This window comes from Lissotriton vulgaris, unplaced genomic scaffold (assembly GCF_964263255.1).
Source record: "Lissotriton vulgaris unplaced genomic scaffold, aLisVul1.2 SCAFFOLD_2325, whole genome shotgun sequence".
NCBI classification, from domain to species: domain Eukaryota; kingdom Metazoa; phylum Chordata; class Amphibia; order Caudata; family Salamandridae; genus Lissotriton; species Lissotriton vulgaris.
In genome coordinates this window covers 185,000-207,922 of record NW_028254618.1, presented here as the reverse complement: position 1 = coordinate 207,922, position 22,923 = coordinate 185,000, and the positions used below count along the sequence as shown (strand labels likewise).

Genomic DNA, 22,923 nt, shown 5'->3' with positions numbered 1-22,923 from the left:
ATACGAGTTGGTAGTCGCTCCGCCGTTGATAATGCCGACCCGGCAGGGCTCGAGACTTAATTAAGAATTCCAGTAAGGAGTTGAACGGATAAAAGTTGCGGTGGTGAGATCTAGAAGTCAATTTGGGATCTAGAGAATGTTAAAGTGATTGTGGTATTTTACTGATTTCTGATGGTCGTTTTCTATCAAGAAAGTTAAATAGATAAATGCCAGAAAAAAAAAAAAAAAGAAAATCCCTCAGCAGGAAGCAAATCTGATATTTTATTGACCTCTACTGGTCGATTTCTTTCAAGACAGTCGAATGAAGGCAGTTGAGCAGAGAAAAAGTCCCTAAGCAGAAGCAGACCAGTCCTAGGGCTGATCTTCAGAGCCCACAAAGCACATACACATATAAGTGTATACTAAAGTATATACAAGAGGTCTTGAATGCTCGACCTAAAAAATGACATTATGCCACGTGTAGTGTAAAATATTGTAATAGCATTTCCTGGCTAGAAACAATAATAGCATTTCCTGACTACAAACCAGGTTGTACCAGTCATCTCTTGTTTGCTAACACATGAAAAACACATTAACATATAGCGGATGGCTGCTTACATTCGAAGCAGTGTTTTGTTTCCAGGCATCCGTGTTTTTGTCCAAACTGTAGTTTAATGTTGTACTGTCATCTGCCATGGCATGAAGCATTGTAGTACTCGGATGGCCATTGGAAAACTTCAAATGAGTTTATGTTGGAGCAAAATGGCAGGCGCATTTATCTGACTGTCATTTTGTGTGCCAGTATTTTGTTACTTCCTTTCTACACTCCTGCTCCAACATTCCTCCATGAACTGCATGATTTTATGTTAATCATTCACAATTCATGACTTTGTACCTGTTATGCACCCATTTCCTCTTGGGCTTTAGTATACATCTACCCCTCTCTGCCTGTTCCCAGGGTTTGTATCTCTTAATAATTATGTTCCTCACAAGTTTGTTCCTTCTCACCACTCTTCATGTAGTGGGCCCTCCAGTCTGGTAACAGTCTCCACCCGTATGCCTCTGTCCACTGTTGACGTCCTTGAATATCTTGTTTTATCTCATCCTTCCCAGCTCATTTCGGTGTTTTTTTTATAGCTTTCCTTATGTCACGGATGCCAAATACTAATAAAATGAAATAAAACTTGGGAATTTGGAATTACCAGCTCGATAAGCCATACCTCTGTGTACAATTCCACAGTGAGGCTTTTCAGCAATACAATAGGGCCACTTTCAGAATATTCAGTTTTGATTTCCATAAATGAACATGGATATTTGTGCAGCGGAAAATGTTAAGATATGGCCAAAAAAAGAACTAAGGAGAGGGACATTTTGAGTTACAAGTAGTAGAACCAACATTGTTGAATTTAACAAATACCCCTAAATATCTTAATGGGGTTGTTGTAGAAATTCAACCTTCGAACAAAAGAGCAACTGTGTGCCAACTGGAGCTCAAGCGAACCTTTCTCTTTGGAATGGCTTTTTGTACAGAGTGAGTGGTACGCCTAGCTTTTTTTCACATGTAAAACTCGAAGTTCCTGTCAGTTGTTAAGGGTCCATTAAATGAGGCATGGCGTTTATGTATGTCTTTTTAGCATTCTTGATTATTTGTATTGATATTTAGCAAATTTCTCTCTGGTTGCAAGGTAATTTTGTTAATGTAATGGTATTCTGGTATGTTAACAGAAAACCAGAGTAACAAGCATTCATAATCTCCATATTTCTAAAATTCATATTATCAATCCCAGTAACTTGTCAAGTCTTGCTTTAATGTTTGTTTCTAATTTGTTAGTAAGATCATTATGATAATTTCTATTTCCTTAGCTTAGCTTGTTCCAGGCTGCTGAGAAAATGGGGTTCCAGTGGCTGGAGATCCAGGGGAAAGATCCACGCCTGGAGGGGATGGTCGACCTCTCTGGAACCGAAATCCCCCTGCACTACATATTCAAGCTGGCAGCTCACACCATACATCTGGTTGTCTTTTACGAGAGGAGTGGTAACTACCTCTGGCACGGCCCATTGCGGCTCAGGCAACACATGGACAGAAAATTTGTGCATTTTCGCAAGCTACATTATGGGCGAAATCCTGGTGCCTATGACAAGTGAGCTTTCAATACAAAGATCTCTGACAATACGTGTTAGTAGATAGTTCTTGCATTGGAATATTAACAGTTTGATATTTTCTTTCTGCACTGCAACATTCTTATTTACGGATTCAAATTTCTCATGCTTTCCCCATTAAAACCCAATATAATGGTACTAAATCTATCCGCATTGTGTTGATCGACTGGCATGGCATACAAATGAGTAGAGAGTAGCAGGTATTTAACTTTGTGCCATCTTAATGGCTGGCAATCACTTGAATGACATTAGGCTTTTTGTAGTTCGGAATTGATACTCAAATAAAACTGGTTAATACCCAAACAATTTCAGTGTTAGGGCTTGTAAAACACAGGGCCAATTGTTATCTTTTGTATCATACCTGTTAGAATGGATAGTTCTGAGAACATGTTAGAACTCTGTGAAGAGTGACGTTCATCGCTGCAGAGATAACCTTAAAGACACTCAGTTTGAGAAAGGGAGGTTGTCTGGATACTATCAAGATAATGGGTAGGGTCATATTGCAGCCATGCCTGCTTTCATCTGTGAAACACACAATATTTTAAGCCAGAGTGAAAGAAGTAGTTGGACAAATCTGCAGCTTTCTCTTCAGCACTTCGCACAGATTATATTGGCATTTCCTCTCAGACGCCCTTGAGCTCTAATGATTTATTTTGTTGATAAAATTCAAACTTATAGTTTATGTACAAATCCACACATTCTTTGAAATAGAAAATAGAGTTTCTATTTTATATATAACAATTCTCCAATCTATGGGCTTTTTCATTTTGTGCTAGCACATGCTTGTGTTTTCCCCCAGGCTTCAGAGGAATATGAGAACAAAATTCTTAAAGGTATTTAGAATCCAATTTAGTCCTTGCCATAAACCTAGTCCAGTTAATATAATAACACAATTAACTGTATGGAAATGATGCTTTCTTTGCTAGTGTTATTTGAATATATATTATTGCAAATTAAAATAGTGTTTTCCTCCCTCTATTCTGTTCTTCCTAGGCCAGAGCTAATGCCCATTTCCGTCGATGGGTTGAAAGTCAAAATTCCAAAAGAAGTATCAAGCTTTCTAGAAGAAATGTCTGAATCCAGGGTGCTTGAATGTAGGTACAAAGAAGCCAAGTCTTTCTTTCAGGTCAGTGGTACTCGGTATATGTTTTGCAAAAATTTGGTAATGGCAGTAACAAAATGTCTGAGACGGTGTGTGGCCTAATGTGAATGTTAGTTACAATAGACTGTATTTTTTAATTAAACTGATAGTTTAACGTTTTGATCTTATTTTAAATGATCCTGTCTGCTTTTTGTCTGATATGATTGTCCTCCTATGTTTCGGAGAATACTTGAACCCATGTGTCCACTCCTTTTGTTTTAGAAACTTGATACCTACCTTAAGACTATTACAAACTGACACATTGCCTTTTATAGTGTGTTGATGGAGGAAATATATATATTGCTTGTGGATTAGCAGAAAAAGTGTAAGCCTGGATATTTAAAGTTATTCATTATTATCATGATAATTTGATTTTACCCTGTATTTAAGGTGTGTTTTATGGGGTGTATCACTGAATAAAAATGATGTTGAAAAGGACCTGCAGTGACTAAATAAGAGCCCATCTACCCCTCATAAGCTACAGTCTAATTGAAAAGGTCCACTCTGTTTCAAATTGAAGAATTCATTGAATTTAAAGCTCTCTTTCATCTTCTCGTTTCCCCATGCCTCCATGTTCTCAGATTAAGGTTGCCAAAGACTTCTGAAAGGAGATCCCTCAAACCCAGCTATTTTATAGTAAAATCCCAACCAAAACATTTTCACTTTCTGATGGATACTCTTAACCGCACATTCCTAATTTTTTAATATTCCCTAGGTGTCAGACAGGAAATTTTGGAGCAGTACTCCAGCGCAACGGTAGGTACGGTCTTGCGGCTCTGTGCTGACGTCGTTCTGCTCCGGAAGTGTTGTGCCGAGCTGGATACAAGCCCGCCAAGCACGCTGACGTAGGTTCCTTTCTTACCATGCCCCCAAACGTGGATGCGTAACTACTCCTTCCTCTCTGATGAGATTATTTTTTTCTCTCTAAATTCTACAAACTACCAGTGTGCAAGGGAAAATGTCACCTCCCAAAATGAAAAGATTGAAACCTTGTTGCAAGCAAATGTCATTGACCAATCCCATGAAGTGTGCCTTTGGTGCCTAGGCTCAGGTCACAACTCCAAGGTCTTTAACGACTGCGCCCAGATGAATCCGAAGGCCATATGGGACAATGAGATGAAACTTTGTATCTTCAAACATTGAAAGACTCTTCACTGTGACCGGTGGAGGTCAAAGGGAAGTCCCTTTCCCGCTCCCTAAGTCCTTACAGCGGCAGATAATTGCCACTTTTCAAGCTATCAGATAAGTCCATAAAGAAACATAAGCAGTCTAAGTGGGACTCAGCCCCATCCTGCCACTCTCAAACTCCAGAGAAGACAAGGATGTCAACATGCCTCTCAGTTTCGCTCTCAATATAGTACACCATCTGAATTGATTCCTAATTTCAAGCCACAAGAAACTGCATGGACCTCCACCTTACTATCGCTGGCAGGTCGACCCTCAGTGCCAGCTGGATCTTCTGAACCTGCTTCATTACGAACTTTGGTTCCAGCGCCACACACTTTGCCGATTCTTTGTGCATCGCTGCCGATGCAGGAGGACAAAGCACAACCCATATTTTGGGGTTCGGACTAAACTCATCTCGACTGAGGACACGCACTGATCCCACCTGACTGCTGCCATCCAGCAACCCATCTCACTCTGACACTTTGCCCTTTCCTCGTGGCAGGACTCAAGTCATCCATAACCAATGTGGAATGGATTTGGAAAAGGGCAACAGCTATTTTGACAAATCGTTTGAGGTATTACAAGATGTCAGTGGTCTGTACGTATGGACACTTCTCCTGATACTGGTTTGGTTACACCACCTGGGCCTCCCACTGAGGACAGTGCCTCCTTCGCTATAGTAATTTAGAGGGAGGCTGAGGTGCTTAGTGTTCAACTACAAACCATGGATGTTAGAACAAATGTCTTGACAGCTTCTCCAGCCGGGTCAAAGACATACAGATCCTCTTTTACCCTTCAATGAATTCCTACGAGGCATCCGATAAGGAGCGTGTGAGAAGCCTTATTCTGGCCACCAATGAGCTGGCACATTGCAAGGCGCCATTGCCCTTCCCCATGCGCGGCCCACCCATAAACTTGATGGTACCTGTGTCAACCAATATGAAGAATCCAAGCGCATTCCCTGCCACTCCAGCGGACTGCGAATCCAAGCGCATCAAAACATTTTGCAGGCACATGGTCTCTTAGACTAGTGTTCCACTTTGTCAGTGCTACTGTCTTTTGTGCCGCACTCCCACACACTGTGGCACAAATTGTACATTCAAGATGCTCACTCTGGTCCATGTCTTGTTTGCCCTCGACCCTGGAGACTGGATTGTAGCTTTGGGCCTGCAGTATGCTTCTTTCAATATCCTCGTCTTGCAGCCCACAGGTGTTGTCTGCGGTTCATGGTGTGGCACAAGTAATTTGGCCTCACCAGTACCCATCAGGTTTTCACAAAAGTGATGGCAGGGGTTTAGCTGATCTTCAGAGGTCAGGGGTGCCAGTCTTTCTCCCCCCATTACCCCTGCCTCCTGAATCAAAGTCCAGTACATTTGGGCTTTGACCCTGATATTTCAACCTTTGTCCTGGATTTCAATGAGGGCTACTCTGAGGCGGCTGGGATTGATAACCCCTGCTTCTTGCTGGTTAAGCACGCCAGATGGTATGTGCGGATCTGCAGTGGAATCTGAAGTCCCGGTGGGCTCAGCATCAAGGCGAGCTCTCTGATCAAGTCCAGGAGAAGACTGCAGGAGATTTGTAGTTGTGGCTGCTGTGATTGGGTCAGCCGCATACCGCTCTCTATACCCAATAGAGTCCTCAGAGTGGTCACAGACGCATTGCTTCTGGGTTGGGAAAGCCATCTGTGACAGCTGGAGATCAGAGGCTTCTGGTCTCCGGTGTAGGCCTGGCTCCACACCAACTTGTTTTAGTTACAGGCCATCCACTTGGCATTGAAGGGCTTTCTGCCCACCATCAGAGGTGGGCTAGTGCAGGTGCTCACAGACAACAGCACCACCATGTGGTACTGCAACAAATGGGATGTGGTGGGGTGACCAGAGGCTTTAAGCCTCTGCAAGTGGCTCGACAGCCACAGGATTTTCCTGGTAGCACACCATGTGGCAGAATCTTTAAGCACCAGGGCAGGCTAACTTAGCTCCTGATGCCTAAATGATCATGAATAGTAGTTGTACTCAGATGTGGCTCGGGGTCTTTTCCCCAAGTGGGAATAATCCTGCCTCTATACACCACTGCAGAGAACACGCAGTTTTAACAGTTTTGCGTGACAGAGTTTCCAAGGTAGCCCCTCAAAGACTCATTCCACCTAGAGTGGAGCACGGGACTCCTGTGTGCCTTTCTGCCGCTCCCTCTTCTGCCACGACTTCTGAAGAAGATCAAGATAGACCATGCCCAACTCAACCCATTAGCACCTGAATGGGCAAGGAAAGTCTGATATCTGCAAACCCTTGACATGAGCATCTATTCTCCAGTTAGACTGCTGCTGCAGTATAATCTTTTGTTGCAGCAGCAGAGAAGGGTCCCGCATTCTAGGCCTGCGCAATGTTCTTCTCCATCCTTGGAGATTGAGCGGAGATAGTCAACTGCTTTCAACTTTCCTTCTGAAGTTGTACATTTCATCTTGGCAGCCAGACATCCCTCCGCCAAATCAGTATGCACCTGCCATTGGGCCAGATTTGTGGTTGGTGTGACACTCGTTAGCTTGACTCCCTGCAGAGCAAACTCTCTGATGTATTGCTTTTTGTTGTCCCTCACCCAGGACAATTAAATATTGCTTATCGGTTCTTTTGGATTTTTTTACAGTGCCCTGTTGAGATGTTCTTTTTGAAAGGTTTGCAGTATCTCTTCCCACCTAAGCCTTTTATCATGACTCAGTGGGACTTAAATGTAGTGCTCATTCCTCTACTGTACTCCTTTACAACCACCAAATAACTGTACTTTATGACTCCTCACATTAAACATGATCATCCGTTTTGTCATAACATCATCACAGCACAAGAGCAAGTTACAATCTCTATCTGTGAACTTGCCATCCGCCTTTGTTCCGGATGAACTGGTACTATGGAATTCTGCTTCTTTTCTACCAAAAATTGTCATGTCAGGCAATTGATCACCATTGCAGCATTTTTTGCCTCGCCTCACCCGTTGAAGGAGGAGGAGTGACTCAATTGGTTAGATCTTGAGAGCTATGAGCTTTTACATCCATCTTGCCAGGGAACATTGTGTGAACAATCAGCTCTTTGCTGGATTCACTTGAGGGAAGAAGGGTAAAGCAGTGCAGAAAAGGACCATCTCCAGTTGGATCCTGCTCTGCATCTATGTCTGCAACACACTGGCAAGGAAGTAGACTTCAGAGGGCTTGTGGGCTCTTTCCACCAGAGGCAAGGCTGCTACCATTGTGTTGGCATGTAGAGCGCTGGTTCTAGATATTTGCCAGGGTGCTATGTGGCCATCACTCCATACGTTCACAAAGCTCTATTGCCGGACAGTCGGGTCCATAGAAAGGGGCACTTTGCACACTCAATCCTGCCGGATGTTGTAGTATGAGCCAGTTAACAGACCCAACACCTAGAAGGGACTGGTTTCATATGTATTCAAAAGGTAAGGAAGCTGCAGTTAGAAGTGTCCATCAAGAGAACAAGTTACTTCAATGATGCTCTTTCAACTGGATACTTTCTCACCACAGATTCTTCGCCGACTCTCCCACCCTCTTGTTCTGTAAACTGGATGCTTTTTCCATCTAAACAGGTCCCACTTCTAGAGATCTGCTCACTGTTCAAACCAATCTGCTGTTGGGCTCTGTGTCTGCAGGCGCACACAGCCTAGAAAGCGATTTGAATTCAGAACGCTTGGGTGGCACTTGTTATATGTCTGCTTCATATACGACCTGATCGAGTTTGGGTTTGTTTCACTTACTGTTGCATAGATATGATGCCCCCAGTGAAAGTGTAAGTTAGAAGAAGTTTTTCCCAGTGGTTGGGCAGTGTTGTTTCTGCTCTGGTGTTCTCAGCTGAAAGTAGTGCATGTGTTCCTTTTCATTCAGATGTAAGCCCTGTCTACTCTGTTGGAATGACTCGGCTTCACTTTCCTGGGACAAGTCCCTCAACATTCATCATTCTCCCTTATCCTAATTCTCAAAGTCAGGGCCATTGAGCCCTGGTGTGAACTCGGCATTGCCCAAGCACAGAGTAAAGGGTGATGGAAATGAATTTAACTCAGGTACACTTGTCAGGGAGTCCCATAACTCCAAGGTAGGGTGTAGTATGTGAGAAAGTTAACACACTGTTGGTCGTGCTGACCTTGGCAACCAGGAGACTGCTCCTGGTGCCTGACCCATCACTGCTGCATCTAAATTAACCCAGTGATGCTCTTTTTCATATAGAGACCATTCAAATAAAATCTGAATCTATGTAGGTTTGTAGTTTTCCTATCAATGGTGTAGCACTCAACCTCTGGGTCCTTAGAGTGGACCACAGGCAATTGGCCACCAGGGTTACAGAGATGGAAGTCACCATGGGCCACTTGATGCCAGAAATGGGGATATGAAGGTCAGACTTCAGTACTTCAACGGCTCATTACTAACATTTAGAAGGCAGCCCTTCTGCTCTGCTTTCTATGGAAAGGGCACACCGGATATCGGGATGCCCCCCGTCCCTGGGGGCCCCTTTCCAACTGAATGTTGCCAGACTATTGAAGTTTAGTGACTGCAATCTGATTTTACAGACTGCTGGGGCCCATGGGCCATGGACTGTGGAAGGCAATGTGGTCCACCTCCCTTATTTTATGCTACAAGTCTAAAGGCAGAGGAGATCCTTCCTCAAAGTGAAGGCGAAACTGAGACAACTGGACCTGCAGTGTGAGGTCCTCTGCCTAAGCCTCGAGTAATTAAAGACAATATGGCCCACAGCAGAACACATTTTATATAGACAGCTCAGATCAGACCCTCCACAAGTCATAGGGGTCACCTTCTAACGTGGGCCAAAGGAATCTAGTGTGGAGTCCAACTTTGATTCGGTGAGGGTCCAAGAGGCCGCCGGAAAAGGCACTAACATTGAGTCTTGGCAATCACAGTTCATCCCCACAGCAGGCCATCACCTTGACTTTCCCCGTTTTCACCTGAGAGGCCTGTGTGACTGGACTCAGCTGGGTCAAGTTACTCCTGAGTCCTGAGTGGACTGGAGTGAAATGTGGTCACAGGGGTCTTAGGTATATCTAGTAAGGTCCTCTATTCCCTTTACGAGGAAGAGAGGAGGGAGTGGTCTACCTGGCTGTCTTTCATGGTTCAGCTCAACATACTTGCTTCTTACTGATTTTCATGTTGGTTAGGCGGCTGGGCAACAGACCTTCCCAGTGTTGGGGATAACAATGTTATGGCGTATTAGGAAATTTAGGTTTGGGGGATTGAAAGGGATGTTGGGTGCTGTTCAGTTCTTGTGCAGATGAACAAATATCGGAGTGGCCACAGGACTCCCTGTGTGGGGCTGGGGGCTTGAGAGGATTTTGATGATGCATTATTGCGGTAGTGGACTGTAGGGTTGGCCACCAATGTAAATGGCTGGGATCAGATTACACTCCGTCGTCAAAGAGCCTGGGACTTTGTGATGTTGTGCCGCTCAACACCACCCTCCACCTTCCGGACTGTAGACCTCTCACTTGATCCTTACAAATGTGGGACTCAAACTGTTATAATGTCTCCTATATGTAAACACTGGCATCATGTTTTATTCTGCTCAACATGTTTGTTTATGCACACAGTAAATAAATAAATAAACAATTCTACAGAAATAAACATTTAAAAAAATGTGTGTACATTACAAGTCTGCTATGGAACAATAATGTTTGTACTCCTTATACATAATTGAAAGTACAGTGATGGGAGCAATCACAAAAAGTTCCAATTGCCATGTTTGTCAGCAGCGTTTCAACCCTTGATGGTTAGTGGGTCATCGTCAGTACATTAAATATTTTAGAAGTAGGGAGGCATGTATGTGTCCATAGTCGCAGAATGAATTTCAAGAAGAAATGCTGAAGCTAAAAGTTGTGCTGTGCCAAATGGAGAGCCACTCAAGGCAAAAAGCGGGCCTCCCGTGCATGTCTTCAGATCGCCAATGGAAGCCTACATAGTGTTCTGCTGTCATGGGAACAAGCTGTAGTAGTCGAAGTTCTGATGAAGTGATTAGGAAGATAGCATATGATTCAAGGCATTAAATATTAATTTTGTGATGCAGGTGATGAATGTATATAATAACTAAATTGAGATGGTTGTGAGCCCTGTGTATCAAACTCATTTTAGCAGGTTGTATCCTCTTGGTAATGGTAGATGAGTGTTTCTCACCATCGATTTCTGCAATCCTTATTGTGTTGAAGAAATAAGTTTGGTAATCAAGCTTATGAATTCACAAAGTGCTAACCCACTTTAAAGGCAAGTTAAAAGCAGATAACCATCTAATTAATGGTAGAATCTCATTGGATTTTCATGGAGTACATTTTCTATTGTGCCAGACCTTAGAGAAACAATATGCCATAAAAGAAATGTCGAAATGGGAATTTGTGAGGGACATGATTCATACAAGGTTTTTGGGACTGAATATAATCAATCAACTTAATATGCCTTTGTTAATGAAGCTATCTTTTCTGGAAACACTTACGTCACATAAACCTCATTCCAGGCATCAAACATTACCAGATCACTCCTGTAGACCATAATAAAAACTCAAAAGACCTTGGTTGAGGTATAGCAATTCTTCCTGGCAAACATACATTTATCAATAGCTAAATATAGTTCCTAGTTCTTGTGCGATATATTTACAGTTGTACAAAAGGGGTCTTGAAGACACCACACAAGTTGCCCAAGCCAACACATTTCAGACATGTTACTTATCTAATCACAAAGTACCATACTGGAGTTATTTTTTTGGAACAGTATATTAAACAGTAATCACGTAATTAATTTACCACCTGGAGTTGGTGCCAATTTACAAAAAAAAAGACTAATTTGGCTTGCCATCAAAGCTAAATCCCATGGACAAACATACAGGAGCCAAGTTGTCAGCCACAGTAATACATAACTGCATTTTCTTCTGTAAGAATGTATTCCTGGACGTTAGGGTCCACAACACAGGACCCCAATACCTCAGTGAGAGAATCACCTTCCACGTACCCAAAAAAAACCTCCGCTCCAGCAACCTCGCCGAAACCCTGACATCCTCAGAGCAAGAACAGGGGGAACAGCCTTCGCCTATATCGCGGCCAAGACCTGGAACGCGCTCCCGATTGACATCAGAAGCGCCCCCTCCCTGAACACCTTCAGGAGTACTCTTAAGACCCTGTTCTTCGACTGATCGGCACTGCTGATTCCTCCCTCCTAGCGCCTTGAGACCCTCATAGGTGAGTAGGTCCCTTACAATTCCCTGATTATTTGATAGGGTGTTGACTTCCAAGGTCTGTACTCCGTCCAACATATGAGTCCTTTTGTGTCTCAACCTGCCACGGTCCTGACAACTTGGAAGGACCTTCTTTTGGTGAAGAACTCAGCATCTGTTTTGTTCAGATATTGATTCCATGGTATTTTGATGCTACATAAGTTCCGAATGTAAAAATGAAAAAGAAAGGCAACACCTATTTCGCAGATCAAAACCTGTGACGAAGACTGAAATAAAATCTCTGACCACCATCTAAAATGATTGAAGTTATTCCATGAAAATCTAGTCAGAGCAGCGCCAACTTCAGCCACGGGACAATGGGACCAGAGGCTCACAATAACTTTCAGGTCCAGCAACCAGAATACTGGATACTTTAGCTTTTATGCAGCTACTATTGGTAACCTGAAAACTAACAAAAATCTTTTTATAGTGGCGATAGGAATAGGCATCAAACAAGGTATTCTGTCTTGCAAAAGTACTATTTAAAACTTTTTTAAAAAAAAACATTAAGTTTGTGTAGGATATGCCCCTACAAGTTTCCCTGTGGTATAGGAAAGATAACAGTTCACCAGCCTTGCTAGAGTGGAACAAATGTAGCAGATTCAAAACGATAAGGTTGCGAGTGATCCTAATGCAGGATGGCAGAGATAGAGGGACAAGAACTGACATTTATACTGCAGTGCTCGTGGGTGACTGTACAGTGGCACTGGTGCCTGTTGTGGAATGACCGGCAAGGGCAAAGCTGCCCTCAGCTGCAACAGGAGTATATGCGGGAGGATAATCAAAAAGGCAAGGAATTGTTGTAGAAGGATGTGTGGAGAGTAGTGGAGAAGAAAAAAAAACAGTGTATAGGATGCAAAGACACAAAGGAAACGAGCATACACAACACTGGGGTGAGACTAATAGCAGGGGGATGCCGTCCATTGGCAGAGATAGCATTATGCAGAGAGCTGTAGGTTATTTTCAATTGTAGCATGAAACTGCCTTAAAATTTTTGTTGTAACATCCTGGTCCTAGAAAGTCTAGGGCCAACTTCTCTAATACTTTCTACATGGGCAATGAAATAATTGAACTCCTCTAGAGTGAGCCTTGACTGCTTAGCTTACTACCCTTAAAGGGTCAAGAGTTTTGATGAATCTACTGGGTTATCCAGTTAGAGTGCAGTAGTATCTGAAGCCCTGGGATACAAGTAATCATAATAGTGACTTCTTTCATAGTGTCCAGTAACTGTTGAATTCCAAGTATCTAGAGAAAAAGTGTCAAATAGATACATTCTGCTCTTTTAAAATGTGTTTTTGACACACACCCTTAAAGATAAATTCTTCTGCGCTTTTCCTGCAGCTGTACCCTGATGATGTTTCCCTTGATAGTGTGGAGTTCAGAAAGAAAGCAAAATCGTTGGTGCACCTTGCAGCGATAACACTAAACCGTTTAGGAGTGAAATTCTGGATGAGCAGCGGAACCTGCCTTGGTGAGTAAAGTTATTTGGATCAAGCACTAGATGCTTTCTTAGGTAATGAGGATACTGTGGTCCCACATGCAGATAATGCAGCCAGGCCTAAATATGTGCTTTATAGAGCATTATTAGTTTTCTTAATACAAATGGAACACAATTCCATCGTATGGTGAGCCTCACAGAACATTAATAAATGTATAAAAATGTGTTCAGTTATTGAAAGCATTTAACAATTTCAGTATTAAAAAACATTGGCTGCCTTTCCCGAGTCCTCATGCTCTTTTACTGACTTGTTAGAGCATTAAACAATTGAGATAAAAAAGTCTCTCCGCTTCATTTCTATGCATGCTTTCTCCAGCAATTGGACAGTATGCGAGTGGAAGCCTTAACAAGTATGACTTTTAGGTTTGGGATCTGTGATTACTACCAGGCTTCACCTTTCTCCTGTCTCACCTAGCACCTCTCTCTTGGTTATTATTTGTTGTGTCATTGAAAGAGGTGCACTCCTATATATCGCTTTAGGCAGTAGGGGGCCTAATTTATCAAACCCACCTCGCAAACCAGAAAGAATTGTTCGATCACATACTGTATTGCGAGGTTGAATTCATGGTGTGATGTGACTCCATTACGGTGCAGAATGCACATTTGCAAGAGATTACAAAACCCCAGCCTTATTAATATAAATGAGGAAGGATGTATTTGTGGCATTTCCCATCCCCCGTGACTGTCTGTTAACACAATGAAGGTGGCCTGCAAGTTATAGCCGACCTTTATCTATGCATTCGTATTAAAACATTTCACATTTGGGAGTGGCAGACCGTCCTAATAAGCTCTTTGTCAGGTAACGTTTTGTGAAGCGACCATGGGCAGAATTTAAGCAGAGTTGAGGTCCCCAGTAGTGACAGAGAAGCGGGGGCACGGGATGCTCCTCTCCCTGGCCTCTAACTACTATTCTCGCTCTTAGACAACTGAGAGGCAGTCTTCTCTCCGTACGCCGCAAAGAGGAGATTCTAGAAATCCTCTGCTCTGAGAAAGTTGACGACCATGTGGGTCTGCGGCCAGTAACCAGGGAATTCCTTGGTACAAGACAACTGGTGGAGGAAAGATCACCAGAAAGATACACAACAGCTTCCAAAAGACCAGTCTTGGAGATAGGATGCCTATGGTGCTACAACCGGCATTGTAAAGCAGTGAACCTCTGTAGTGAAGGTGGGATCCACGTTGTGGGATAATGGGGCCCAGGGCAACAATATATAAAATGCCCTCAATGGATGTCCGCTGCCAACCCATGACGAGCTTACCTACCCGAAGCAAAGAAAAATTGAACTGATGAATCTCTACCATTATGCCACCGAAAGGATTAAACCAAGACATGAGGACAAAAATGAACTCATGAGTTGTTTAGAGAATTAAATGCTGCAATTGGATGTATCAACGTAAGGTCGCCGCAATAAAAGATGGTTTGAAACAACTGAAATTGACAATTGGACAGCATGAGGTATGATGTCCAAAACAAATGTCAGAACATCCTCTGAGAAAGATATAGACAGTGTTATATGGGATGGAAATAGAAAAACTTTCATATATTTTGCGCTGTACCTGCTTCCAAAAGAGTTAAGGAACTTTAGGACAATGAAAAAGCATATGAAGAAAATCCCCATTAGGGGTGTTACAAGTTCAGCAATTATTATTATTTGAAATTTTCATTTTGAATTGGGAACAAGGAGTTAAAAATGCCCGTCTGTAAAAGAAGAGCATGGTCTGAGTGGTGCTAGCAGACCCAGAAATATGATTTATTTCAAGCCACAACTTGTTCTTTGCTGAAATGGATGAAGAAGACTGTAAGTTCTGTTCCCAAGAGTCTTCAATTTTTGACTTAACCATATCGGAGTCACAAGAGTTGTTTATACAAAAAGAAAGCTTTGATTTTGGCGGAGAAATCATAAGATGTAACAGGGACATCCAGAGATTGAGAAGGAATAGAGTAATTTTCCATGACATTTTGTTAATTGGCATCTAAAAGAAGGGCATATTTGGGCCGATAGGAGGAGGAGTTTCGGCAGCGAGCATGTAATTCCTCAAAAGAATGGTAAATACACCAACTTCTCAAAAGGGGGGGGGGTCCAAGGGATATAGAGTTTAAAGACCCACACCTGGTTTTATCCCCAGCTCCAAATAGATATACTCCATAAGAAACACAGGGGGTCTATTAGCTAACTATTAGAGCTATGCTATCACTACGGAGTCACCTAGATCTCAACGTGTGTGCAAAAGAATAAGGACAAAGTAAGAAAACAAGTGGCTACAAAGGTGAAAAAGATATCGATACATTATAGACTATTCATCAGTGGCTGACCAGTCCAAAAGAGTGATGTAGGGTTTCCATCAAAAAAGACTTTTGTGATCAGTCATATCATCTGGCCAAACCCTGGAGTGTGAACGGCTAGTCCCCTGATCAATGGGACTGAACCACACAGTGTTGATATCTTAGGAGACTGATGAATAGTCTATAATGTATCGATCTCTTTTTCACCTTTGTATCCACTTGTTTTCTTACTTTGTCCTTATTCTTTTGCACACACGTTGAGATCTAGGTGACTCCGTAGTGATAGCATAGCTCTAATAGTTAGCTAATAAACCCCCTGTGTTTCTTATGGTGTATATTCCTCAAAAGAAATCAATTAATTATTGGAGATGATCTTGGAAATCGAAGTAATACGATTGACCAGGGGCGTAACACAGGCCCCGCAGCCCCCGCGATGTGGGGGGGGGGTCCCCTCAGCACAAAGTAGACTGGCTGCGCGGTTCACCTGGGAAGAGTCTCTGAGGTTGAGGAGAATTTCAATAATGATAATGACCTCCCACCCATGCACTGCAAAGGCTGGCTCTGTGCACGGGCAGCAGGCCATTAATAAAACCGGCCCTCGGCCTTAGACAGAGCAGAGGCTGGGATCACGCGGCCGCGCGCACGTTGTTCACATGTTCACAGCAATCAATAACAGCCTTGTCACCCCTTACCACCCTAAAAGGAACCTCCGGTCTATGGGTGCCTGTCTGGCAGTGGTACCCAGAGTGAAGAGAGCCAGGTCCGGGGGTAGGCTATTCTCGCTGAACGCTGCCTAGCTTTGGAATGCCCCTCCCCCTTGCTCTTCGATCCACACCCGACCTCCTCTCATTCCGTAAGAAATTGAAAACAACACTATTCGTTAAGCCCCTCTAGCCCTCCCTTCTGCTCCGTCACATCTCTGTCTAAACTCAGCGCTTGGACGCCCCTGGGCAGCAACTGCGCTTAACAAATCGATAAATAATAATAATATAACATGTAGTGCGCCCCCCTGCGTGCCATCACGCGTTGCTTTAAAGGGTGGGGCAGTGTGGGTCACGTCATATGCGCAGAGTATACTGCGCGCATCAGCAACAGTCATCTGTGCTTGCTCCCGTGGACACTACATAAGAATGCCTCTTGCCATCTTGCCCGCCGTTCCGAGGTATCTCGAGGTATTCATTGTTCATGATAAGTTTCATGAGGAGGACTGTGGGTGGCAGCGCGTGGCGAACTCAACTGTAATTATCCGGCCTGATTGGGAAGTCAAGGAGTGCGCCCTTGACGTGTGATCACTCTGAAGAGGCTTATCTGCCTCTGCATTTTGCCTGCTCTCCTCTTTATAGTAGTCACATTGCTAGAATGTCCTCTCTCATTCAGTGGATCGGACTGAATGTCTCCTCTCAAGCTGCAATGGAGGGAATGATGCTCCCATAACACTGTGATGGCCAGAATGCTGCTCCTTCATATTGAATTGGGTACAACGTTCCTCTCTCCCACTGGAATGGGCTGAATGCCCCTCTCACCTAATGGAATGGACTGAATGCCTCTCTCATACTAGAAAGGACCGAATGTTCTCTCCAATTGGAATTGACTGAATACTCCTCTCCCCCTGGAATTTAATAAATGTCCCTCTCTCACTCGAATTGACTGAATGTCCCTCTCACACACAGTAATGGGCTGAATGTCACCTTCTCATATTGGAATGGGCCGAATCCTCCACTGCACACTGAAATGGGCTGAATATCCCCCCTGCCACTCACCCCCTGCAGCCTGGAATGGACAGAATATCCCACAGCACACTGGACTTGGCAGAATTCCCCCCGCACACTGGAATGGGCAGAATATCCCCCTGCACACTGGACTTGGCAGAATTCTCCCCGCACACTGAGATGGGCAGAATATCCCCCTGCACACTGGAATGGGCAGAACCCCCCCCCCCCCCCCGCACACTGGAATGGGCAGAATAACTCCTGCACACTAGAATGGGCAGAATATCCCCCAGTGTGAATATCCCCCTGCACACTGGTATGGGCAGAATATCCACCTGCACACTGGAATGGGCAGAATATCCCCCTGCACACTGGAATGGGCAGAATATCTCCCTGCACACTGGAATGGGTGGAATGCCCCCCAGCACACTGGAATGGGTGGAATATCCCCCTGCATACTGGAATGAACAGAATATCCCCCTGCACACTGGAATTGGCAGAATGTCCCCCAGCACACTGGAATGGGCGGAATATCTCCCTGCACACTGTATTGGGCAGACTATCCCCTGCACACTGGAACGGGCAAAATATCTCCCCACACACTGGAATGTGCAGAATCCCCCCCCCCCCCCCTCCACTGGAATGGGCAGAACATCCCCCACCCAATGGAATGGGCAGAATACCCCTCCCCCACCCCTCCACACGCTGGAATGGGCAGAATATCCCCCAGTGTGAATATCCCCCTGCAAACTGGAATGCGCAGGATATCCCCCTGCACACTGGAATGGACAGAATATCCCCCAGTGTGAATATCCCCCTGCACACTGGAATAGGCAGAATATCCCCCAGTGTGAATATCCCCCTGCACACTGGAATAGGCAGAATATCCCCCTGCACACTGGAATGGGCAGAATGTCCCCCAGCGCCCTGGAATGGGTGGAATATCCCCCTGCTCAAAGGAATGGGCAGAATATCCCCCAGTGTGAATATCCCCCTGCACACTTGAATGGACAGAATATCCCCCTGCACACTGGAATGGGCAGAATATCCCCCTGCACACTGGAATGGGCAGAATATCCCCCAGCACTCTGGAATGGGTGGAATATCCCCCTGCACACTGGAATGGACAGAATATCCCCCTGCACACTGGAATGGGCAGAATATCCCCCAGCACACTGGAATGAGTGGAATATCCCCCTGCACACTGTAATGTGCAGAATTCCCCCCCAAACCACACTGGAATGGGCAGAACATCCCCCCACACACTGGAATAGGCAGAATCCCCCTTCCCCACCCCTCCGCACACTGGAAGGGGCAGGATATCGCCCCCGCCCACTGGAATGGGCTTTATATCCCCATTTCACGCTGGAACAGACTGAATGCCTCTCTTTCACATTGGAATGGGCTGAATGTCCCCTTTTTACACTGGAATGGACTGAATGTCCCTCTTTTACACTGGAATGGACTGAATGTCCCTGTCAAACATTGGAATGGACTGAATGTCCCTGTCAAACATTGGAATGGACTGAATGTCCCTGTCAAACATTGGAATGGACTGAATGTCCCTGTCAAACATTGGAATGGACTGAATGTCCCTCTTTTACACTGGAATGGATTAAATGTCCCTGTCAAACATTGGAATGGACTGAATATCCCTCTTTTACACTGGAATGGATTGAATGTCCCTCTTTTACACCGGAATGGACTGAATGTCCCTGTCAAACATTGGAATTGACTGAATGTCCCTGTCAAACATTGGAATGGACTGAATGTCCCTCTTTTACAGTGGAATGGATTGAATATCCCTGCCAAACATTGGAATGGACTGAATGTCCCTGTCAAACATTGGAATGGACTGAATGTCCCTCTTTTACAGTGGAATGGATTGAATGTCCCTGTCAAACATTGGAATGGACTGAATGTCCCTCTTTTACACTGGAATGGATTGAATGTCCCTCTTTTACACCGGAATGGACTGAATGTCCCTGTCAAACATTGGAATGGACTGAATGTCCCTCTTTTACAGTGGAATGGATTAAATGTCCCTGTCAAACATTGGAATGGACTGAATGTCCCTCTTTTACACTGGAATGGATTGAATGTCCCTCTTTTACACCGGAATGGACTGAATGTCCCTGTCAAACATTGGAATGGACTGAATGTCCCTGTCAAACATTGGAATGGACTGAATGTCCCTCTTTTACAGTGGAATGGATTGAATGTCCCCGTAAACATTGGAATGGACTGAATGTCACTGTCAAACATTGGAATGGACTGAATGTCCCTGTCACACATTGGAATGGGCTGAATGTCCCTGTCAAACATTGGAATGGACTGAATGTCCCTCTTTTACAGTGGAATGGATTGAATGTCCCTGTCAAACATTGGAATGGACTGAATGTCCCCATAAACATTGGAATGGACTGAATGTCACTGTCAAACATTGGAATGGACTGAATGTCCCTGTCACACATTGGAATGGGCTCTCTGACAATAGAAGGGACTGAATGGCTCCATCGCGCACTGGAATGGGCTTTCTCTCGAATTTAGTCCATATTTTTATGATTTCTTGTTGTATGTTTCACCAGCTTAGTGTCTGTTTCATCATTCGAACTCACCCTTAATTTTGTGTTACCGTTCTATGTATATTTCACAGTGTGCTAGGTCCAGGATCACCCCTTAACACTCAGGACACCCAGCAAACTTCTCAAGGCTGTGAAAACCCTAGCTGGCAACAGCAGCGTTTCACGCAGGCACGCTGCCATTAGCCCAGTTGAGCCAGATGTGCAGTGGTGCATTTACCTCCATCACGTTTTACACCAGCTGTTGATGACTGGAAATGTGTCTACATTCTGGGTGTCTACTTTTTTTAATGGATATTTACATCGTGTCTTGTGCTGAGCTCCAGACTTGCGTCCGATTGAGTTTTCGTCATTAACCTCACTCAGGCGTGATACCAGACTATCATCGTTCGAGTATCATCTGACATAAATATTTTATCCTGAATAGTATCCACAAAAATATCTCTACATGGCAGTAAAACATAGAAATAATAGAAAATTCTCCCCCAAGGTGGTGACTGTTATTGTAAACCATGTTTAGGACAGATTATTGTCTCAGACAAGGCGGTGGGTGTGGGGCCCCCTCGGGTTTCGTTACGCCACTGCCATTGGCCAGCCAGAGAGTCCACTTAAGAACTTTGCTATCCGTAGTAATACAAGGATTGTACCAAATGGGAGCAAGGAACAATAGCTGCGAGGATGTATAGACCTGTGAAATAGACATTTTAGCAATAAAACAACAATGATGTACTAGAGGAGAGACCACAGTCTTAAGCTTTTGAGCAATAAGGGAAAATTGGAGGATGAAAAGGGGTGGAGAGGTGTGGCTCACTGGTTAGAGGCGGCAGACCCGAGTGCAGAGAACGGCCCGGGACCAGGGTTCGATTCCCGACGCGGCAGGGTCTTGGACCAGGATCAGCGGACTGATAATTCTCGCATCGGTGCCTACTCCGACCAGGGAGCACACTCGGCAACTCTGGGCATTAGCTTGCCTCATCTCCACAACGGCCCCACACAAACGCCGGGGATGCCTGGTTTCACCTTGGAGACCCCCAGGAGGGACTATCTCACAGGGAAAGCCAGGACGGGTTCCCCAGCGGTCTATAGCGCTACGAGGCCTCCGGGTAGCAGTGCGCTTTATAAGACACAACAATTTAATTTAATTTAATTTTAATTTAATTTAATTTATAAGACACAACAATTTAAATGAAAGAAAGCTCAATAAATAGCCAGAGTGAGGGAGAAAGAATGGTTGGTGTTCCTAAAGATGACCATATCTGTTAGAGAGCAAAAGCAGAATGACCCGTGAGGGTCTCAAGGCGCTTTTCTAAGCTATGGAGAGAATATCCATTCCAACACTGCTTAACAGACAATTTATTTCCTGAGAGACCTACAGAACACTATTCTGAGCCTTCTGCTTTACATTCCTCGGTTTAAAACCTAGAGCACCCACACGTTTTGACTTGAGTAGTATAAGACTGCCACTGTGTGTTTTCATATGGTACTGCAACTGTGCAAATTGTTTCTGTACAGAAAAGAGTGCATTATCGCTGTCAAAAAAAGGTGAGCAGGCTCCTCAGTTATTCATCCACCTGGCCCCAGTTTACAGAACATTTCTGCTTGTATCACAGGCAGCAACGCTGTTGTTCTAGGGGAGGTGTATTACTATTTTAAGTTTGGGAAACACTCTGCTCTTCTTAAATATAGCTACACATATTTGCCTATTCACTCGTACAAAGGTCAGCCCACCACTCCACTGAGCTCATCGAAAGTTACTGCACCCAAAGTAGTAATCGTCCACCTGCAGTCTAGTGACTCACGTTTTGGGACTCTTAATATTTTGTCATAGTGTTGCCTCAGAATTGCTAGGAAAAAAAACGGTAGCGTATCTCTGTAGAATTGCCTCCTTAGCTGGGCAAGTCCTTACATTGTGACACATACATTACCAAGGAAAAAAGTTGCTTCCATTACAGTGCCTGGACGGTAAAACTTCTATTTGGCGTAGTGGAAGCGCATTTATCCTCCTTGTGGGATATAGGATAGTTATTTGGGGTGGACAAATTACCACCTCAAAGAATAAGGCTACCACCCGCTAGGTATCACAAAAATGAAATTAAGTAAACCATTGTTCAATCTCTGGTAATGTTAGACGGAGCAGTTAAGCTAATTTAAAAGGTATATTAAAAGGCATGTAAAATATTTAAGCATTGCATACACAATAGAAAAAGTAACACAAACAAGGAGGAGGCAAGATGGCGGCCGTGTAGAACGGCTGTGTGCGTTGAAGATGAGCGAGTAACCTTGTTCTGACCATGAGTGCCGTACGGGAACCGCACTACAGCATGGAATTCGGTCTGGAGTTAACACATATCGGAAATCGGCTTACAACCCTTTCATAAAACAATTATTGAGAAACGGAGGAGAAACGGCGAGATCGGCGACCAGTGAATGACTAATGTTCCTGCCTCTTACCTGCCGCGGGCCCATTGGACGACTGCTCCGGGAGCTAACGCTAGCGGTGAGAGCGCTGGCAGTGGGAGGCAAAGCCTATGCGGAGGGGAGGAGCACGGAGGCACGAAATCCGCGAAGCCTGCGGAGCAGGCAGGAGTTCCCTGCATTGGCGAGAGGCTTGCGAAACTGAGGGGCAAACAGGAACAAAGGTCAGAAAGGAGTTATGGCGCCGAAACTAAACACAACCTCAAAAGCTGCCGCGAAAAGGAAAGCTGCTGCCGAAGCTGCAGCTGAGATTGAGGAAGAAGATACCCATCAGACGAAGCAGACGCCCCCGGTAAGGAGACACCAACATGGGAGTAAAGCTAAGCCGGCAACTACCCCTATTATCGATATGCTAGTTAAAATGGGCAAAGAAAAAGACCCTAAAGCTGGTGTGGTGTCTGTGGAGAAAGGGCAGGAGAAGGCGGTTGTAGTGGCCATAACAAGAGTGGACGCTGAGGGGGGTAGTTACCCCCCCCCCCCCCCCCCCCCCCCTCTGCCAGAACAGAGTGCTGAACCTTTTATTAGTTCGGCAGAGACTAACCTAAAGATGGCTGGGGAGCTTAATGGGGGATCTAATGACCCAGTTTCAAAGAATGAAGCAACAGAGGTTCAGGAGGGGGCAGGAGAAAATTCAGAGGCTCCAAATTTGAGCTCAAATGAGACAATGAA

The 22,923-nt window shown here is 44.5% G+C and overlaps 1 protein-coding gene across 2 annotated transcripts in view; it reads left to right on the top strand.

Moving 5' to 3' along the window:
- FKTN (fukutin) overlaps nucleotides 1-22,923 on the top strand; it is a 171,482-nt gene that overhangs the window by 102,121 nt on the left and 46,438 nt on the right. For both annotated transcript variants that reach the window (XR_015307228.1, XM_086951704.1), the window contains exons 5-7: nucleotides 1,843-2,120; nucleotides 3,133-3,265; nucleotides 13,048-13,177. Coding sequence is in view for 1 of the 2 variants with exons in the window: in XM_086951704.1 (XP_086807830.1) it covers nucleotides 1,843-2,120; nucleotides 3,133-3,265; nucleotides 13,048-13,177 (541 nt within the window). In the remaining variant the exon portion in view is untranslated. The remainder of the gene's footprint in view (nucleotides 1-1,842; nucleotides 2,121-3,132; nucleotides 3,266-13,047; nucleotides 13,178-22,923) is intronic.